The sequence below is a fragment of the Corvus moneduloides genome, chromosome 12 (assembly GCF_009650955.1).
Source record: "Corvus moneduloides isolate bCorMon1 chromosome 12, bCorMon1.pri, whole genome shotgun sequence".
In the NCBI taxonomy this organism is placed as follows: Eukaryota; Metazoa; Chordata; class Aves; order Passeriformes; family Corvidae; genus Corvus; species Corvus moneduloides.
This window is the reverse complement of record NC_045487.1, coordinates 9443313-9461133: the sequence shown is the minus strand read 5'-3', so window position 1 is coordinate 9461133 and position 17821 is coordinate 9443313. Positions and strand designations below refer to the sequence as shown.

General features: G+C 37.4%; 1 protein-coding gene across 2 annotated transcripts in view; it reads left to right on the top strand.

Annotated features, from left to right (window-relative positions):
• NFATC3 (nuclear factor of activated T cells 3) overlaps nt 1-17821 on the top strand; it is a 66120-nt gene that overhangs the window by 12369 nt on the left and 35930 nt on the right. For both annotated transcript variants that reach the window (XM_032121482.1, XM_032121481.1), the window contains exons 2-3: nt 3399-4530; nt 13366-13528. In XM_032121482.1, the coding sequence (XP_031977373.1) occupies nt 3399-4530; nt 13366-13528 (1295 nt within the window). The remainder of the gene's footprint in view (nt 1-3398; nt 4531-13365; nt 13529-17821) is intronic.

Genomic DNA, 17821 nt, shown 5'->3' with positions numbered 1-17821 from the left:
GGCCCGTAATTCTCCAGGATTTTTTAACCTTTTATTTCGTCCAGTTTTCTTTACTCTGTATTGCCGTTATCTGTTACCAATTTATTCTGTTGTCCTTCCTAATGCAAAAGGATTTAGCACACCTGCCTTTTCAGTGTCCTGATGGGCTTTTGATGTGAATGGCACTACTTCTCGTGGTCCTTGTATTTTGCTGTGTCTGTCCTATCTAACATCTTGCCCCTGTGTGCTTGCAGTAGTTTGTATGCTCTACCTTCTTAATCTGCCCTGGTTTCTGTTCTTGAGTGCTTTCTTATATTTTATGGTCAGTGATGGCCTCGTGACTTGGCCAACTTTACTTCTTTATTGTCTTTCCTCCCCCAATAGGATTGTTTGGATGTAATAGCTCTCCTATTAAGTAACCAGATTTCCATAACTCAATTTTTTTCCCTTGGGCTTCTCCATAACTCTTTTTTTGCCTTACACTTGCCTATTGTGAGACTTCCCTTTGTTTACCCTCTGCTTCTTGAAGCCCTGTGTTGGATTTGTTTTGTGCTATTCTCACTATTTCTCTTGTAAGGGTTATCACCTAAGTTTTTCTCATTCTTTCTCTTTCCCCCCAAGTTGTATTTGTGTTTGTATGTTTACTGTTCTTTAAGATAAGTTAGAGGGCTCTTCAAGATTGGATTCTCTGCAGTCTTTAATAGGACAAAAATTATTACTGGTAAAGAATCCAGTAGCATTAATGACATGATTTGTAAAGGTCTTAGTGTTGTCCTTTCTTATGTGCAACTAACAGGTTATTTTAACACATGAACTATAAAGGGGAGGATTTGTGTGTGCAGACTGAAATAAATCTACATGTTTATCAATTGTGTCTGAAAATGGTTTGGGTGATTTGGACTTCAAACCATATTGTGTTCACATTGTTAGGTGTGCTTTTGGGATTGGATATTCATTAGGTTTCTAGCTTCCTGTTTTTTGTGTGTGTGCATGTGCGGCTGGGGAGGGGTAACAGGAGAGCACAGTGCCAAACTCAGGAGAGATTGTTTGTCAGGAAAAGGACCAAAGAAGCCTGAGTCAAAAAAGTGCTGTCTCCTGTCTGCTCCATCTCTTCTCCAGTTCTTTCCAGCTGCTGTTGGTAATTCTGTGCAGTCTGATCTCTCCACCTCAGCCATGTGAAAATTAAATTTTGAGTATATGTCTGCTTTTTGTAAATCCCTGTGACACTGAAAGTAGAGAAGTTGTCTTAAATATTTTAAGATTTCTTGACTATTCGTGCAAGAGAAATAGGTCTCTTTGCAGTGGTGAGACTTTTAGTGCAAACAGTGTGCTGCTACTGTTCCTAAAACCATTAATGACAGTAAATGGTTACACACAGAGCTTGAAGACTTCCAACTGCTGTTTTTCTAAAACAATTTTATTGTTATTTCAAAAATTCTGTAGCTGTAACTGTTTTGTTTCTAAGTTTTGATAAGCTGGATAGTAGCCTTTATTAGGATTGCCTTTTTCTTCCCTTGATCTTTGCTTTTATTAATACTGAGTTAGGAAACAGACAACAGTGATCTTGCACATTAATACACTAATAGATGTGGAAAACTTATAACCAGCTGCTGTCTGCATTTCATGTTTTGTGATGGAAAAGAGCAAAAAGAAAGACTCTGAATTAATGTTTTAAAAGATGTTTGTTACCCTAGTGAAAGGACAGGGAAATGTGGTTTTGGTAGAGCTCAGCATAGTGAGGGTGTTAATTGTTTGTGATACATGCAATAGGCCTTCCTGAGAATCCTGATCCTTTTGGTGTGTGCATATTTAGAAATCAACCTGTACTGATTTTTTGTGCTCTTAACACATATAATTGTAGTTAATGATATATAATATGGATAATTGTCATACATAACCATAATATATATAAAATCACACAGTGTTTATAATATTACTAGGTACTCCTTAAATGCAGTTTGCCTCCTTTAATAGATTTCTTATAGAGTTGTTCCCTGCCCATGAACTGTCAGCTTTTTCTTTTTTGGTTTTTTTTTTTAACGAAGTCTGAGGAAAGTAGTCCATTCCTTGGTAACAATGTGCTTTCTCTTCATTTGGAAATGCTTCCCTGTCTGTGAGGAGCTGGTGTTTTGTTTTGTTTCTGTTTTAGTTAATATTAAGCTGATTGGTATTAGTGAAACTGGTAATAGTCTGACTTCATTAACAAACTAATTTTTTTCATCATGGAAAAGTCTAAAATACATAGCTTCCTGTCTGGATATTTTAACTGATTGTGAGAGAGACTCCATTTATTTTAAAACAAATATTAATAGTCTGCTGATAGTCAGGATAAAAATAATTTTAAAAAAAGACCTAATACCAAGAGATGCAGTTAATGTCATCTAGCCTGGATTTATGGAAAATTAAAGAGTGAAGACCCCATTTACAAGTGGAAAGAAACAAGAGTGGAATTACAGTGGCTACAAAATACAAAAAAAAAGTTGGTTTCTACTTTCGTTTCAGACAAATGTCTCATATTGGCAGTTAATTCAATATTGAGAAGTGGGGCAAGAAAATCTGCTTCAGTTCTGTAAGACGAAGTTGCTGGTTTTGTTAACAGGACTTGTACTCCTTCTCAGTTTGTTTTTCTTTGGAATATTTCCTGTGTTTTGGATAAGTTAGCGAGATCTGAGAATATTTTGTTTTGCCTTATTTTGCTGAACAACTTGTGCTCAAACTTCACACGACTGCACTGAAAAATGCTATTTAGCATAGGCAATTGACAGTTTTCTAAGCTACAAAAAATATATCTTAGGAATATGATTCTTCTTAGTATCTTTTATAATATTCATTGTTAGGGCTCTTTTGGTTGAATGTTTTTAGAAGTTCATGATCTTCATTCAAGTTTGAGTCACTGTAAGATGTGCTTTCTATTGTTGAAGTAGATAAATATTATGTATGTGGTGTTCTGGTGCTTGTAAGTATTGACTGGGCTTGCAGAAAGTACCTTAGCCTTATTTGTGTCAAAAAGATGAATTTTTAATGATTTTTGATTAAAAATGTTTAATTATTAAAGTGGAATACAGTTATGAAAGATGAAGTTGGAACTGAGTGTTCAGGCTTAGATCCTTTCAGGATTTCAACCCATTTTTCTGTTTATATATTTTCAATGATTGAAGATGTGTATAAACTGTGAAATCTGCTTGAGAACAGGATTTATGATAGAAAACCATACTGTAGTCATATTTCTCTGTAAAATTGACTGGGGAAAATTTAAAATTAGAATTAGCTTTATTTTGTGTAACTAGAGTAGTGGGAAATGTCTAGGATGTTGATAACAGCCCATGTCTGGGAAGCAAAGGATTTTGTTTATGGCATTTTTCCAAGTGTTGCATTCTGACTCTTACTACTTTTTTTTTCTTTTTAAATTTTGTTTTCAGATCTTGAGTCAGATGACTGTGCATCCATATATATCTTTAATGTAGACCAGCCATCATCCTCTGTCAATCAGCCAATTTGTATTCCTCGCCATGGACTGCAGTCTCACTCCTCTCCTCTGACACCTCCTACAAGACTTCAGAGTCACAAGAACTATGAAGGCACTTGCGAGGTGCCAGAATCCAAGTACAGTCCACTAGGTGGACCCAAGCCCTTCGAGTGCCCCAGCATTCAAATCACATCGATTTCACCCAACTGTCACCAGGGGATTGAGGCCAGTGAAGATGAATTACACACAAATGGCACAGAAAATGAGTATATGGAAAGGCCTTCCCGGGACCATCTCTATCTTCCTCTTGAGCCATCGTATAGGGAATCATCCCTTAGTCCGAGCCCTGCCAGCAGCATTTCATCCAGGAGCTGGTTTTCAGATGCTTCCTCTTGTGAATCCATTTCCCATGTTTATGATGATGTAGACTCAGAGCTAAATGAAGCAGCTGCTCGATTTACCCTTGGCTCTCCTTTGGCATCACCTGGTGGTTCTCCGAGGGGTCCCAGTGATGAAACGTGGCAGCAGCCTTATGGATTTGGGCATGCCTTGTCACCTAGACAGTCTCCCTGCCATTCTCCTAGAACTAGTATTACAGATGAAAATTGGCTAAGCCCTAGACCAACATCAAGGCCCTCATCAAGACCTACATCCCCCTGTGGGAAACGACGACACTCCAGTGCTGAGATTTGCTATGCTGGTTCTCTCTCTCCTCACCATTCTCCAACTCCATCACCTGGCCATTCTCCCAGAGGAAGCATAACAGAAGACACATGGCTAAACGCTTCCATTCATAATGTACAAGGCCTTAATTCTGGCCTTTCACCCTTTCAGTGTTGTACAGAGACTGATATTCCTCTAAAAACCAGAAAGACCTCAGAGGATCAGACTGCCACTTTATCTGGAAAAATAGATATCTGTCCTGAAGAGCAAGGTAACTTGTCATCATCCCTTGAAACTGCGGTAGATGATTGCTCTGGATCTCAGCACACCTTGAAAAAAGACTTGCCCGGAGACCAATTTCTTTCTGTTCCTTCGCACTTTACTTGGAACAAACCTAAGCCTGGTCACACTCCTATATTCCGGTAAGTGATCGGAAAGTACTTCCCTCCTTTTTTTTTCCCCTCCTGTGCATCTTAAATAGACATATAAATGTCCTTGTATTTCAGTGATGCATTAAGACTTCTTAAAGAAAACTTATTGAAGGCAGGTAGATGTTATAATTAGGAAAAAACAAGTTGAGATACCAAATACCTACCATCTTTTAAAATACAGTAGATGCACTGTAAATAGAATAAAGAAAAAAAATTGTATGCCATGCTGAAACTCATCCAGAAGGAATGGATGTCTGGGCTGTAGTTCCAAGGTATTTCCACTATCCATGATAGAATTAAATAGGTCTTTTCCCTCTGCAGTCCTGTCATGTGCTAGCAGTATGATTTGTGGAGACTCAGAAGAGGGAACTGGTTCAATTGGGGGAAAAAGTCCCCCTCCTTTCCAGTCTGTTTCTTTTTAGATGGATCAGTTCTGTGATCTTTCAAGTCATAGAGCTTGTATAATATTTCAGAAGTTGTCACTAAGCTTGGCTTGTTAACAGCTAAATATATTTAAGCAATACTTATTCAACCATTTCATTATTTTTTTGCCTAATTGAATAACCACAGATTTTAATTTCTCTCTGCAGAATTTTACTGATTTTAGTAAATAGAAGTGATTTTTTTTCCCTCCTTTAATGTTCTTCCACATAACTGTTTATGGATGTAAAATTTAACAGTAAAGACGTAAAGCTGCTGGCTGGAGAAATCTGTTCTACTAGGTCTGAAACTACTGTGTTAACAGATAAGTTAACTGTCTTCGAGTCTGGAGGTTTTTTTTAATTCCATTGCCATCTGTTACTAGAATCTTTTCATTTGAACCAAGACAATGATGACTGTTTAAACTTAATTGTGTATCTTGGAATTGTATTATGTTTATGAAGGATACTAAGCAGTCCTAACTTGGCATTTTTGTTAGCTTGCAGGCTAACATTGCTCATAAAAGGTGAGCGCTACTGTAGGGTTAGAGGTCATGAGCATACAGGCATGGGGTGTCGATCAGTGGTTCTTCTGTGGGATGAACAAAGTAGTTTAAAACACAGACAGCTCATACCTGTTTCCTCTTGTACTGTGGAGAACTGAGTACAACTGAATAAAAAGCACATTTCATGTTTTCATTAAAAAGTAAAAACATTTTTTTAAATGTCAGACTTTATTTAGAAGCTGGCACTGAAGAATTTCTGTAAATATAAGATGGGCAAACAGGCAGAAGATAATGAAGACTACACCTACACACAACTAAACTACATAAATCTATTAAGCTGAGTACATTTGCTGCCAAAAATGTTGGCTGACAATTGAATTAGTGGAAATGGCTGCACTGACAGCTGTATCCTCAGTGGTATCTTCAATTACTTAGCAGTTGTAGCCTGTTCCATTGGGGGTATGGCAGTGTGCATCTTCAGTATGTAAAACATTCTATTCTGTCATACAATATTTTATAATTTTGATTCTTACAAACCAGGGTAGCCTTACGTTTTATGAATAAAAATGAAATGCAAGAAGATCCATTCTTTCTAAATAGTTGATGATGGTGACCAAAAGTGAGCATATTATTTGTCATAAGGAATTGTATAATTTCTATTTATGTATTCACATACATATTGTATGTACGTACAATTGTATTAATTGTAGTATAAATTACAAGATATAGTAAAAATAGTACACTTTCTAATGTCTTGATTGTATTGTCAAGCACGAAGTAGTGCATGAAGTAAACTGGTGTGCTGATTCCAAGCAGGTGAGGTGCACACCCAGCTGCAATAACTGACCCCTGGTAGAAGGGGGGGTAATTTGCCTCATGTATTCCGTGGTGTGAAATGTGTAGGTAGCACCTTCTGCTCTGAATGCTCTCTAAAGTTTTGTGAATCTGTTATCTGCTTTATCTGCCAAGCCCTGACCATGTTTTCCTTCGTTCTTCTGTTTTCAGTAAGCGTGCAATGCTTAACAAAATCTAAAAATGTATAACATGCTTTGGAGCATGTTAGTAATATTTCACATGCCATCCAAACTGTTTTGTAGATGACAGCTTGTTATTTGGTCACAGAAACCCATAATCGGCCAGCCAGTGGCATATGAAAAATGTCTGTGTATTATGTGCCCTGCGTCCCATTTCTGCTCCCTTGTGAAAGATAAGCATAGTCAAGGGACTGGGCAGGACCACTGCAACAATTCCTTCCTACGAGTGAAACTGGGCAGCAGCTTCCACAAGGAATAGTGGAGGTGTCTGTTGATGATGTTACTCACCAGGTATGATGGCAGATTCAACTGGTCATTTTACAGACTAGTCAGCAATGAACTTGATAATTTTATTTATTACATAGTTACTCTTGGTACTATTTAAGATATCTGTTTCTTTCACCCCCAGCCTCCCCACAGGCAATGGATAAGACATGGTTTTATCTGTGTCTCATGTTTTCTTTCCCTTTCTTTTTGGGATCCTAATGCAGTGATAGTAGATCCAACTGCCCCATTTACATTTTACCCCAACATTCCACAGTTGCGCTGATTTTATGCCTTTCTTGCACACTTGCTGTTAGAGGTTGAGTTGTAAGATTTCCAGAAAGTGAAAAAAAATATATCAGGAAGTCTGTTTTACAATGCTTTTTTTACGTGAACAAGGGTAATAAAAAGAGTCTAGAGATGACTTAGAAATCTCTACTGAGCAGGTGATAGAATACAATACCTTTGGTGAGGACTTCACTCTAAAAGTACAATTCATAAAAGATCAAGCAGCATTGCTGGTGCTTACCGTGGTTATGGGATTATGGAGTTGAGGACCATCACAGACATGGCCAGCACTGGTGTAGGTAACATGGGGCTATTTTTTAGAAGAGTGATCACTGATGATGCAATTGAAAATCATCAGAGTTCTGTTATTTTTGCTTTTAGGCTTGGTTTTTTGTTATCTTTTGCTTTAAACTTAAAATTTTAACACGGATGACTAGTGAAAGAGTAGGCTTTAGGTTTGGTAAAGTGGATCTTGAGAATCTGTGTCTCAAGCAAAGAGGCATTTTGCAGGGTAGTAAACTTAATGAGTCATTCATTTTTTCTTTCTTTAGCCCCACAGTGTTTGATGGCAACAAATGGTGCTTTTGTGTCTGGAAGATAACCAGGCAATATTCGTTAATGGTCAAAAATCTTGAAATAAAATGTGGTTTCTTTTACTTCCCTTGTGGAATTCATAGAGATTTGCACATTGATTTAAAAACTACTACATAAATTGGTGTTTGTCTCCAGACTGTTGTGTCATGAATTTAATCTATGCCACTGAGAAGTGATGGGATATCAACTAGTTTCTTTATTCCAGTGGTGGTGAACAAACAGGCTTTGACAGATGTATTTACAGCACAGAAATATTTTTATTGGTGGATATGTAATGGCAGCTTGAGAGTATTTTACTGCTGAAAACCAGGATGGCTGACAATGTAATTTATTCATTCAGAAAAAAAATTAGTTGAAATAAAGTGGTAGATAGTGGAATACTTGGAAAAGTTGTTTCTCTTGTCTGAATCCTTCTCTTGGAAGTCTAAAGAATAGAGAGGAACAGAATTATGTCCCATTTTTACCATAACTATATTGGGACTTTGGTCTTAATTTCAGAAGTCCACTCACATTGAAAGATTTCTATAAACAAAGTTAGTCTGCTAAGTATTTATCACCTTATTCTGATAAATAGAAATAACACCAGCTATTCTACCAGCAAAACTTGAAAATGAAAATGTTTGCGAATTAGTCTTTGAAGATAAGGACCCACCTAAGTGAGACAAGCAAAGGAACTTTGAACCTCTTAGGTTTTTAATGAGCGAGGCTATCACCGTAATGTTTACACACTATTAATGAATTCAGAGAAATTCAGGTAGTGTTTGATACAGGACCTTTGTGCTATACCTGTTATGCATCTCTACACTTTGTTCTGGGATGATGGAACAGAGATTTCCATGTGGCAATACACTGTACCTGTATTCTGAAAGCATTATTAACTGTGGCTCTGCTAGGAACACAGTGGTGGTATTTTGAATGTAAACAGTATTAGTAAAGTCTATTGATAGGTCACTGTGGCAGCTGGAATGGCCCCAAACTTGTTAACTCCAGAATTTCTCCACCTGGGAGAATATTGCTTTGTTCTAGACAGTGAAGAGCAGCCGCAGCAGTATTTTGGCTCTACAAGAGTTCTTGAAAACCATAGTATTGGATCATAGTTATGATTTGAGATTCTCAGGGGGTTGCTGTGTTGCAACACTGACTTGTCACAGAATACGCCGTGGGTTCATCTCTGCAAAAACTTGGGATGAGGAAAAAATGTGGAATAGCCATTGTGTGGTCAGTGAGCTTTTACCCTTTTGAAATGTTAGGAGGAGCTGTAAGTAGAAAACTGTTTTTGCTGCAACTAAAAATTAATAAAAGCATCTCTCTAGAAGATCTGGGAATCTCAACCAATGACGGAAACAGCTTTCACAACTATCTGGAGATACTACAGGGTATCTTTGAAAGGTTATTACTAGATTTAGTGGCTACAAAGAGGCAGGAACATTTTCATACAGAATGGCTAAAATGACTTTTTGTATCAGTTGCACCTGTGTTCAAAACCAGTGCTACAAGTGGAAGGTAATTGTTTTTAACTGGATTGTGTTAATGAGTCCTACAGGCTTTGTTCTTCCTTCTGTCCCACACATACTGCTCTGGGGCCGCAGTCAAATGCAAACAAGCAGTCTTGTTTCTGCCCTAAGCTTCTGCCTATGTGAGAGAGGTGTAGTGAGCCCATGAGCTGTGCCCTGGCTGTTACAGGTCTGAATGCTGAAGTCATTATGGACACGTTTGGCTGTTCTTACACTGAACATCAGTTGTTTCCTCATCAGTCAGGTCTGTTTTGGAAATAATGGTTGCAGAGAAGAAGGTATTTGTTAAATTAATATTGATAAAATCAATGAAGTGGTAGCTTTAAATGTGGTTGCTTCTCCTGAGAATGCTGCCGAAGGGTTCTTTCTTTACCTCTGAGTTCCCTGTAGTAGCTGCTGTTCCCTAAAGTCTTTAGTCTTGATGTGATATGAGTATGAGCTTTTGGAGCCTTGCATTAATCAGATTATAAAACTCCCTTGATATTTCCAGGACGACATTTGTAGGTTTACAGATTGGTGCTGTTTCAACAATGTGCTAAGATTTGATTTAATGAAAGCTTCAGAATGACTATCACTCATTACTTCCATATCCATATCCTGACATGTGATTTGGTCCTTTACTAGTAGGTTACTGCATTGCTCATAAGGTTTTTTACTCAGAAAAAAAAAAAAAGGGAAACTCCTGTGAAAGGCTAAGTCCCAAGCTATTATAACAGTAATTTGGCACTGAACTGGGAAGAACTTAGTAATGAAACATGTGGAAATATCTACAAACATGTTCTTTCCTCATCAAGACTGAAAAGTGAAAGGTTTTAAAACACAAAAGTTCTAATTTTTCTTAATCTTTTGTTCTAAAATAACTTGAAAAAACCCTCATGGCCAGCAGCTGATCTGGGTTCGGAATGCAAAGTTAGATGTCTTTATCAATAGCACAAAGCTGTCATGCTGTGTTTAAGCTGGGGAGAGACAGAGAAAGTACTTGTTCATTTCTGAAGCAGCTGAGCTGCTAATTCTTAAACACGTTCCAGATATTTTAAGTGTAATGCACCACTAAATTTTGAACTTAAATTCTGCGCTATCAGAGATCACTGAAGTTCAATGCACAGTTAACACCTGAGAACTGTGGTGAGTTGGCTAGTAGTTTTACTGCTGATCTTCACCTAACAGTGTAGACTGAATAATATTTTCTTGAGAATGGATCCTTAAATGCAGTAAAGCTGGCAGCTTCAGACTTCCATTCCCATATTCAGCATCTGGTACAAAATAACATTGCTTCATATCAATGTATTCAAAACATATGCAAATTTGTTACTTCTTGCATCCCAAAGGCTGACATGATTTTTCTCATTTGATATTGAATTCTACGTAGAATTAAAAAACCCAAAATACCAAGAGTTTGTAGACTGTATTCTATTGGATTTTTAAATTTATTTAAGGTGCAGTCTTGTGGGCTCATGTGACTTTAATGAGGTGATGGTGCTGATTAGGAAGTTCCCACTCTGCTTCTCACCCTTTAGTTCTGCTTGAAGATGTACAGACAACTGGAACTCTGGTAAATTAAAAGGATGAAAAAATTTACATTTCAAAATGAACCAAAGTTAGATTGCTGATTCAGTTCAATGTGTACCTCTATAGTATTTGTCTCAAAAAATGTGTAAGGATGATATGAAAGCAAAAATACATAAAATTATGCCCCTTCAGGGCAGAAAGGTACATGACAGAGTAACCTAAAACCTTTTAAGAATCCACTGCTGCTAAGAAGTTCAAGGTGATAGAGACAACAAGAAAAATATTTGGAGAGAAACAACAGTTTGGATATCCAACATCAAAAGGGAAGCAACTGTAACTCTTGAACCAGCTACATCTAGAAAACATCTGTTTGATGCAGTACAGCCTCAAAAGCTGTATCATTTACTAGGGAATCTGTGTATTGGAAGCTTTGCAATTTTTTAATGTTTTAAGCATCTACACGTGCATGGTGTGCTTCCTTGCTCTCTCATGCTGTTATTTTCTACTTGTTTTCAAAGAATGACAAAATCTTGAGACTTGGTTATTTTCCTGTCTCCATGTTTGTTCTAGTATGCCAAATATTTTTTCAAAAGATAATGTGATTCTGATACAACAGACTGTTGTCTTGCGCAACATTATTGTTAGTTAATTGCAGGAGGAGTAAGTCTCCCTGAGACACTGTATGGGGAGTGGTCATGAGCAACAAATACTTTTTTCTTGACTGAATTTATCTTTCAACTTTCAGTAATGCCTCCCAATAATTGGTATATAGCCTGTGGTGAGTTAACAGAGTTCTCTCAGGTACCATATCTGTTCAGTATATACCAACTATTTGAACACAGAAATTTGGTTATATGGGGGATAAAAACATTTTCAGAAACACTGTTGAAAAATTCTCACATGCTACATTTCTTTTTAAACCCTTTTTAGTATCTTCTAATCCTGACGTTTTCTTTCCTTTTCAGACTGAAGACTTGAATCCTTCTCCCTCAATAGCTATAAAAGTGAATGGCAAGGTGTAGTTGATAGCCAGTAGTAGCATTTAGGCAGTACGTCTTGGCCTGTGGTGAGTATCTGGAAGGATTGGGCTTATACTGCATTCCTGACAGTTCCCTCTTTTATTGTTGACATCACCATCCTCTCCTACCCAGTAAATACTATTGCTGTGGGAGGACCAGTCATCAGACCTCCTTATGGGGGAAAGAAGCCTCTTTGCTGTACACTGAATGCTTGTGGCGATGATTTATTTCTCACATTTCTGCCTTTCAGTAATAAGAAAGGGAAATACTCACATTCTTCCTCTGATTGCTCCCAAAAAGGTGCTTCAGGAGAGGTTTATGTTATAATGCTAGCTCTCTCCTGAAGTGCACAGTACAGTGCCCATGAAACAGCAGATCAGCAGCTTGGAGGTTGTTCTCCTGAGGAGGAGGCCAGCAAGCAGTGCCATTTCTTCTCCCTCTTTTCCATTCTTAATGACTGACACTTCTGTGGTAAAAGGTAGATATGTGGTGCTGCAGGCTGAGCCCAAGTCCCTCCAGATACTTCCTAAAGACAGAGATTTCTTTCTTTTTTTCTTCAGTCCAAATATTTATCTTCTTTCTCAACTGTGGATATGTTTTTGTATGTCTTAGCTAAAATCCCCAAAAGGAATAATTTATCTTTCGTGGTTCTGTGACTCTTCATGTTTGTGGAAATTTGCATTGATTGGTGGTGGAGTTTTACCTGATTTGCTCTAAAGTGGTAAGAGATGAAATTGAGCTTTCCCAGATGATGATACAAACCAGTATTTGTCCATCACTTTAAAACCTAGTTTGCTTTCCTTATTGGTCAGAGTAAGGTAGTATAAAACTATTTTAATAGAAGCTTATTTTTATTATAAATGTTTTTGTTTTATAAACAATGCTATAACTGTTCACTTCTAAATGGTCATAATTTAATTTACTCTACCAGGTAATTACTGGCTTGAATCTGACTGGTCATCTTATTAGAATCTTAAGTCTATAAATCTGTGCAGGTAAAAGGATAGGTATGCAAGCATTGATTTGAGGTTCTTCCATGTTACTTCAATTGCTGTATGTTGTTCTTCTTCCCTGGAGTGACTTCGCTACTGTGTGTAAGGGTGTGTCCATGGATAAGCTGAATACAACCTTAGGTGTCTTTGTTGCCTGTTGCAGTAAGTCTTTATGCTTGGATAGAACAACTAGCTTTTTAAAACTTTGGATGATCACAGAGTGTTCATTTTAATTATAGTTTTAACACAATGCAATGCTTGCCAAAGGAAAACAAAACCAGCAAGCTGGAAGATAATAATGCAAAGAGTTAAAACTTAATGATTGGCAGATTGAATTTAGACTGTTTCCTCTAAACCACATTTGAATTTGCTTGCTGATATACTTAAGGTTAAAAAGTTAATATTAAGGGCATTATAGAGTAGCACTGGTAGTGTGGGGCTGGGGGTCATACGGTACCTTTCTTTTGCTCAGGTGTTGGAAAGAAGAAATTCCATTCTAATTGAAGATTTTAATGTACCAGCAAAACTTTGGAATTTTCATGTAACAGTTTTAGGCTAATAGGTATTCTTATTAGGTTATCATTTGTTAGGAAAGTGACATTATTGTCTGTATTCTACAGTGAAGACTTTGTGCTGTGGCCAGATGGCACAGTTCATGTAACCACAGTGTACTTGTTTTGATTGCAGCACATCTTCATTGCCACCTCTTGACTGGCCTTTACCAAGCCATTATGGGCAGTGTGAACTGAAAATAGAAATCCAGCCTAAAACTCATCACAGAGCTCACTATGAAACAGAAGGAAGCAGAGGAGCAGTAAAAGCATCTACTGGAGGACACCCTGTAGTAAAGGTAGGAAGTCTGGCTTTCTTGAATAGAAAGTAATTTTTTAACTACAGTTATTGGTATTTACAATGCTGTGAATTGTTACCTTTTGTGAAGCTTACAGCTTTTCTTGGGCAAGATTTTCTCCCTTAAATGTAATGATAAGTATTTTGAAAACACTGACCAATAAAACCAATTGTTGTTTAGCTCAGAATTAGATGTAAGGTCCTAGTAAATTAGACTTGGCTTTGGCATTATATTCTCTTTGAAGAGAAAGATGTGTGGATTCAGTCTTGTTGGAATAACTGTGTGCACGAGATGTGCTGTGCTTCTTTCTGACTTTGAGTGTTCAGGTGTGTACACAAATATCTTGCTCTGTGCTGGGGAGACTTGTGGATTGGTTAGGGATAGTCACTGATTCTCCTTTAATATCCGTGGTGTCAGCTGGCTCACACAGTTTGGAGGGGAACCCACCCTCATTCATTGAACATGGGGCAAATGGTGCTGAGAAACTGTGGGACTTCTTAAGATGCCTTGGTTTATGTTTGCCACTTCCTTAGGTGAAAGCAGTATCTCTTTAATTACCTCAATATTGCTTAATGGTCTTTACCTTAGTCCCAGGTCAGGTTAAGACAAAATTTAACTGCTTGTTTATAAGTGAAATCAGACACCAGTTACAAAATCTTTATAAAACAAAGAGGGGTGGAAAAAAATCTGATTACATCAAGGTTACAGTGGGTTTTGTCTTTTCCTCCAAATCCAGGATATTTCATGTTCTTTTCCAATAAAATTATGGTCAGTGTTTCAGTCCTAAATCTTTTGCTACAGTCCATATATTAAAAACATATTTTATATATTTATCCTCTTCCAGTAGTTGGAAGTAACTCATTACTACTGGAGACCAGATGCAAAGTGCTATTAGGATTGGCATAATCAGTCCTCATTCTTTTTCCTACTCTTACTGTAGTATAAACATGTTATCACTTTTCCTCCTTATAGTTTATTTCTCCTCTTTGGCAAGTGAATTCTGTCACACTCTAATTACATCATTACATTTCATCTATATAGATGAAGATATACCAGCAGAATTTAAATGTCTTAAACTATCTGCTGTTCTTAATTAGTCAAAGCAGCCTCTGCTTTCCAGGCGCTTCATCTGATGAATTTCTTCCATCAACCTGACTCCTAATCATATTCTTTGGGCTGTTTATCAAACTATTTCTTCTCTGATACCTTACCTTGAACTTTTTCATTACACCTTTTTTCCTCTTAAAGACTTTGTATCATTCCTTTCTCTCCCTCTAAAAAGGGTTGGTTATCTGCATCCCATGCTCTTCCTTGAATGTCTTTCCTTGTTTTTCCATTTCCGTTCTTAAGCTGAGGTCTTCATCCAGCTTTCATGTTCCCTGCAAAGTTGCTCGGAGTTTTTTTCTCATAGTACTGTGGCCTAAGAGCTCCAGCTCTCTCCCTTTGTCAGATTTCTTAGCGCAGTAGAGGCAAGGGTCAAGTGCTTACTAGGGAAGTGTATGCTGCAAACTAGAGAAAATTGAGGATGCCTGGACTAGGCTGGAATTGGAAAGCTGGCAAGACACGTTCCTTCATATGGAGCATTGTGTTGCTTTAGTCAGTGGAGGACAAGTAGACACAGCTTTCACATGCCAAGGTGCTGACAGTGGAATTTAACACATCATTAATGAGGACAGAAACTTGAGAGATTTTAGCTGACAAAATAAATCTTTCCTGAACTTCTGTAAACTGCATTCAATATTCTTTAATTTTTTTCCTCTGGGTGCTTATGTTTTGCACTAATATTTGCATTAAGGGAATTTATGCTGATATTTGTAAGTTTTGACAAATATGTAGGCCTTCTTTTGCTTACAGAACTAGATGCTTCTAAGCTGCAGTAGTACTAGATGCAAGTTAGAAGAAACAGATCTTTTAGTGTGTGGCTTAGACCAATGATTTTAAAAGCTATTTATTTGCACTGAAATTGTGGAATACATTGCTATATGAGAACGCTGTCTTTAAAACGTGGATAGCATTTATGTCTCTGACAGTCTCATGCTTCAACACATGCATTGTACTACGCCTCTCTAAATTAAAATGAATGCAAATGCAAATCAATATTCCACTTTGCAATTTGGTCTCTTCCAGCTGGATTGGAAATTAATTGTTGTGTTTGATAGGAGATAGGAAGTTGTTATGAAACAAAGCATTGATTTGTATTTACTCTTTTACTCACTGCTGGGAAAAACAGCATGGGAAGGGCCAAGTTTGGAAAAGGTGCTACTGAATATCTGTAAGCAGACGAATATTACTTTACTTTCATACAAATTGTAATGTTTTCAAGTACTTCTGGAAGCCTATTACAGAAATCCATGTCACAATATGCATTACTACTTGTTTCTGACTTTTCTTTTGGTGCTCTTAGCTTTAGAGCAGACACTTCATGTGTGTGATCATTGCAGTAAAGAACTCAGTGTTTTCCTGTGTAAAACAACTGTGTCTTAACCAGTGTCAGAGATGAGAAAAGAGGTGGGTAAATTGAATAGAATCTTTTCATTGGAACACACCTACAGCGATTGTCAAATCCAACTGCCACATCTTTGGGTGCCTGAAGGCCTCTGTGCTTTTGCTCCTTACACAATTCATTTTTGCTTTTGAATATTATTTTATAGAGAGCTGGAGTGCTAATTTCCAGACTGTGAAGCCTCTGTAGTTCTGCATGTGCACTTGATGTATTATTTAAAATAAAGATTTTTAAGATAGTACATGGCTTCACGCCATTAATGTATTAGTGCATGTCATTAATCTATTACTAATACTGTACCACACCTGTTGCTAGGACACTAAGCTTCTGACAAATTTGGCATCATCTGTTGTGAGTACATTTAATCAGCTTATTTCCAAATGGAGGAAATTAAATAAGTGGAGCATCATGCTTTGCTTTGTATATCTCTTAACTTTAAGAAAGCTAATTCTATAATGATGTTCCCTTGTTTTTTGCTTTTTTTTAATGCAAAATGCTCTAAATAGCAGATACTTTTCGTTTTAAGCTCTGTTTTCTTGGAAGTATGTTCCAGCTAATCCATGTCATCTGGTACAGTTTCTTTTACCTTGGTAGAGAATCTGCATGATAATGCTGACAGTTTTCACAGGGAAGGAATAAATAATACAGCAGAATGGTTTGCAAGGAGAAAGGTGGCATGTTGCGCTTTTGTCATCCAAATTATGTGAAAATTTTGTATTGCATTGCCAGGAGACAGTCTCTGAGCACTCCCTACCTTTACCATTCTAACTCATAGGTGAGAGTCTGCAATTCACTCATCTACAAAGCCTTTTAAACAAGTAGCTGTCACATTTTATCCAACTCTAAATGAACAGTCATCATTGCTTGAATTTCCACCCTTCCCATGGGCCCAACTGTACATAAAGTAACATTTGCACTTACAGTTTGATAGAACGAGCTTTTGCTTCTGTCTGGACTGGTTAAGGTTCTTCATGAGACTTCACTTGGATAATGCCTATGATCAAAAACAGAAAAGCCTTTTAGAGCAGGTGGGCACATGATAAGAATCGCTCAGGGATAGTTTGGGTGTTTTTTACTTTTGTGTCTTAGTTTTCCGATCTAAAATGAACTTTCCTTTTTTAAATAAGCAGACTTGTTTTATATACTGTTTTCCTACTACTTGTAATTTTCTGCGTTTTTTTGTGCTTAAGTATTTTAAATTTAATGAAATCTTTTGGTAGTAAATTATAAAGGTCATGTTGTGCACAAGAAGTAGTATTTCCTTTTATCTTTTGTCCTGTTCCTGGGGAAGAAGGTGATCTCCATGCTGGTCATCTTGTACCCATACAGTGTGATGTACTCAGGGGCTGTGAGCTCACAGCTACTCCATAGCACCATTTTGTGTGCAAGGAGTGTCTGTCCCGGGGCCATTGACCCCTATGGGAGTCAGGTATAGATATGAACTGTGATGGCGTAATTTGTTCTACAACTGATGATGTATCTGCAACAGACACTGTATGGAACCCACTTACACCCCATGTATGCAAGATAGATTTGGAGTTGTGGTAGCTATTAAGAATTTGCCTGGACCAAAAGTGTCTTTTTCCTATAGAGGGTGGAATCATTCTGTTCCTCTGCCATAAGCAAAATTATTCCTGTAGCTGCTTCATAGTAACAGATGAGGGGAAGCATCATGTAATCCATATGGACAACTCAGCAGTTCTGCAGCTGAAAAAAGATGTAAGATTAAAAATCAAAGCAATACTGAATAAAAGCCAGTTTATTTAGACAGCTATGCACTGCTACTCACT